The sequence below is a fragment of the Octodon degus genome, unplaced genomic scaffold (assembly GCF_000260255.1).
Source record: "Octodon degus isolate 3935 unplaced genomic scaffold, OctDeg1.0 scaffold00416, whole genome shotgun sequence".
Lineage (NCBI taxonomy): Eukaryota > Metazoa > Chordata > Mammalia > Rodentia > Octodontidae > Octodon > Octodon degus.
The window spans coordinates 167,740-171,640 of NW_004524992.1; the positions used below are offsets into that span (position 1 = coordinate 167,740).

The 3,901-nt window shown below is 40.0% G+C and overlaps 1 protein-coding gene across 1 annotated transcript in view; it reads right to left on the bottom strand.

Annotated features, from left to right (window-relative positions):
- Window positions 1-1,407, bottom strand: part of LOC101572155 (metal-response element-binding transcription factor 2-like) — a 2,387-nt gene extending 980 nt beyond the window's left edge. The window contains exons 1-2 of the mRNA XM_023708617.1: window positions 348-1,407; window positions 3-239 (exon numbers count right to left, since the gene is read on the bottom strand). Of these exons, the coding sequence (XP_023564385.1) occupies window positions 3-239; window positions 348-962 (852 nt within the window). The 5' untranslated portion in view covers window positions 963-1,407. The remainder of the gene's footprint in view (window positions 1-2; window positions 240-347) is intronic.
- Window positions 1,408-3,901: the final 2,494 nt, after the last annotated feature.

Here is a 3,901-nt window from a genome sequence, read left to right on the forward strand (position 1 = left end):
CTTGTATCAGATATAGGTTTGGATGCCTTTCTGCCTTTAATTTTAAATTCATGGGATGTTCCTTCAGGTTCTTTCTCTGCTTTGAAAGCCACATTTGGTGGCACAGGAGGAACACAAATTCGCAACCCAAACAAATGCTTCTTCTTCTTTATTTCTTTCCCAGACATAAACATGGTCTTGTAATCATTTAATGCCTCCAGAACATGCTCATATCTTTCAGATTTTGGTGTGTCTGCCAGCTATAATCCCAGCACTCGAGAAGCTGAGGCAGGAGGATCACCACAAGTTCGAGACCAGCCTGGGCTACGAAGTGAGGTCAAGGCCAGCCTAAACTGCATAGTGAGACCCTCTCCAGGGTGCAATCTATCCCAGTTTTCATTAATATATGTCATAAGCTCAAGTTCAGAATCAAAATATTTCTTCTTGTGAATAACACTTAGGTTGTAAAGGCATAGGTGTGCTATATCTACCCACTGTAATGGTAGACGTTTGAGGTATTCTGGTCCAGAACTGCAGACAGAGCAAATAAATGTATAAAATCTATCTCCAAATAGCATTGGCTTCTGAAGGCATTGCACACAAGCTTCATGAAACCACTGCTTACATTTGCAGCACTGTAGCATCTTTAAATACCAGTCTCCAGGGCCTCCACAATAGCAGTAACACTGCTGGACATTGGTTTTATGACCTGCATCCCATTCAAGATCTGCCACACTATAAGGTAATGTCTGCTTCATGACTTGCAATGCTTTGGCATTTGGTCCTTTCTTAAGTGCACCACCCCTCTTTGTTGTTGTTGCAAAAACACACTGTCGACAGAGCCATTTTTCATCTGAATCAATTACACTGGAATCAATGTGAGGTGTATGACACAACTGATGATACCCTTGTCCACATTTATCACATATAACCATTTCATTGGGAGCTTCTGAATAGTCTTCTTGACATATTGTACAGACCATTTCCCCACTTCCAGTGGCTCCCAGATGTGCCAGAATCCATGTTCTCTCCACCACGAGATGCTTCCTTTCATCAACACTATGTAATATTTCTTCTATCAAAAGTATTTCACAGTTTTCAAAATTTTAACTTCTAATAGCTGCATAATATTCCATCTGTTTGAATGTCCTTCCAGAGAACCCAGGATTTAGAACTGTCTTCAAATATGATGAAGCAGCTCTGTTTTAATATGTTTATCTTTTTGATAGTTCCAAGATAAAACAAGCCATCTGACCATCTAGCTAGGACATCCTGACCCTCTTCAAATTTACATGCTGGCTTTTTGGCTTTTTGTCCATCCTGTAAAGACAGCTTGGTCAAGGACGTTGGGGTCTTTTGGTTTCGACGTAAAGGAGACCGCTTGTGGACCAGTGAATTACCTGCCCCTGTAGAGTCTCTCATTCAGTCACTTCAGTGGTGCCAACCGACCGGCCTCAAACACAGCCCACTTCGCTACAGCCCTTCGCCATTTTGGTTTCCCGCGGACTGCCGGTGCATTCTGGGAGCGCAGAGCGACTCCGCGGCTGAATGCTAGATATTAGATTTTTCATGTCTATTAAGGTTTGCCTTATATAGTTGGATGCTCCTGTGTTTGGTGCATATACATATTTATGATTGTTATTTCTTCGTCTTGAATTTTTCCTCTAAATAGTATATAGTGGCCTTCTTTATTTCATTTGATCATTTTTGGTTTGAAGTTGAAACTGTCTGAGATCAAGATTGCTACCCCTGTTTTTTTCTGAAGTGTTTTTTTTTCCTATTGTTTTCCATCCTTTGACTTTCAGCCTATGAGTTTATGAGTTAAATGTGTTTCTTGTATGCAACACATTGTTGGGTTTCGTTTCCTAATCCACTGTGCCAATCTATTTCTCTTAATTGGTGAATTAAAATCATTTACATTGATGGTTATAATTGAGATGTGTTGACTTACAATTGACATGTTATTTGAACGCTTTTTTTTAGCCGTTTTTTCTCTTGCGTTTGTTCTATTTAGAGGGTTTCTTCTGTTCTCGTTGCTGGAGTTCTGATCATTTTGGTCCCTCTCAAGAATATCTTTTAGTAGTCTGTGTAGGGTTGGTTTTGCCATCAGGAAATTCTTTAGTTGTTCTTTGTCATGAAAGTATTCACTTCTCCATCAAACTTGAAAGAGTTTTGCAAGGTATAGTAGTCTGGGTTGGAATTTGTTTTCATAGAGGACTTGAAGAATTCTGCTCCATGCTCTTCTTGCCTTCATGGTTTGTGAAGAGAAATCAGCCATAATTCTCATGGGTTTTCCTTTGAATGTGATCTGCTTCTTTTCTGTCATGGCTTTCAATATGATATTCTTGTGTTGGATTTCTGGGATCTTGGCTATTATATGTCTCGGTGTGTTTTTAATTGGGCTGAATTTATTTTCAGTTCTGTATGCTTCAGTTACATGAGTATCAGATTGTTTCCTCTTATTTGGGAAGTTTTCTGCTATTACTTCTGCCCATATTCTTTTTGTATCATTTGTATTGACTCCTTCATTCTCATTGATGCCTATTAGTCTCACATTGTTCATCTTTGCATCGTCTTACAAGTGAGGAATTATTTTCTTCTGCATCCTAGTTTTTAAAAGATCTTTTCTTACCTTTTCACTAGCTGCACCAGCATCTTCGAGATCTGAAACTCTATCTTCACTTTCACTCAAACGGTTTTTCAAGCTTGTGATTGAGATTTTTAGTTCCTCTATATCTCTTTTACTCTGTTTCATGTGATCTATTTCTTTCCCGTATTGCTCATTCAAGGAATCCATCATTTTTTTAAATATCATCTATTTTTTTTTATCAATGTCTTCTTTAGAAGAAGTTATTAATTCTTTTACTGGAGAGTTTTTTACAGATTGTGTTTCCTCTTTATGTTTCTGTATTTGATTCTTTAGTTCTGGTGCTATGAATTTAGAGATTTCTTTTTTCATTTCAGACACTAATTCATCTTTGAGTTCCTGTAAACCTTTCTGCAGTTGCTTATTTACTTCCGACGCTACTAATTCATGTATTTCAGCTAAGCTAGTGTCCACTGCATTTGTTCTGGTTGGCCATTGTGTTTCCTCCATATGTTTCTGCATTTGATTCTTAAGTTCAGCTTCTATAAATTCAGAGTTTTCTTTTTTTTATTCCAGAAATTAATTCTGCTCTGAGTTCCTCTATATCTTTCTGCTGTTGTTTATTTACTTCTGACACTATTGATTGATTTATTTCAACTGAGTTAGTGTCTTCTGCACTTGTTATGGGTGGACTTGAGGCCTGAAATTGCATTTTGCTCCTTATCTTTATCATTTTGTTTAACACTGACCTCTGGCCTTTGATGTAGAGCTTTGGTGCAATTATGTCCTTATCACTTAATGAAATTCAAGTACTGATATACCAAGGTCTAGTTCACACAGTTGTGCCTGGCTTGGGCTTGGACCTTGGAGGTAGGCCTGCTGTACCCCTCTTGGTTATTGCCCTTCGATGTGTGCCTACTGTACCTTTCTGGTAAGATGTTCTGTTTCTGGATTAGCTATGTGGATTTGACCCTAGTCTCACTGCAGAGACTTTAGCTGTAGGGTTTTACCCCAAGCTTGTATGCTAGGTCTGGGCTGAGTCTGGAGTGGTGTGAAGAGCGGGGCCGGGAGAGTGCAGAAACTCTCCCACACACTCACCAGTGTTGTGTTTTGGTGGGTCTGCAGGACTCCCAAGAGCATGGCAGAAGTTTTTACTCAGATGGCGGGCTCTGCTCGGTCTGGCTGGGCGGGGGAGGTCTAGAAAACGTGGGGAAAGGCCTCTCTCATGCAGCGGGCCTGGGCTTGGAGCGGTGGGCAGGCACAGGACAGAGCAGAAGCTCTCCCCCACACTCGCAGGGCCTGGGGTTGGTCTCAGATATTTTTCTTTACTGTCTA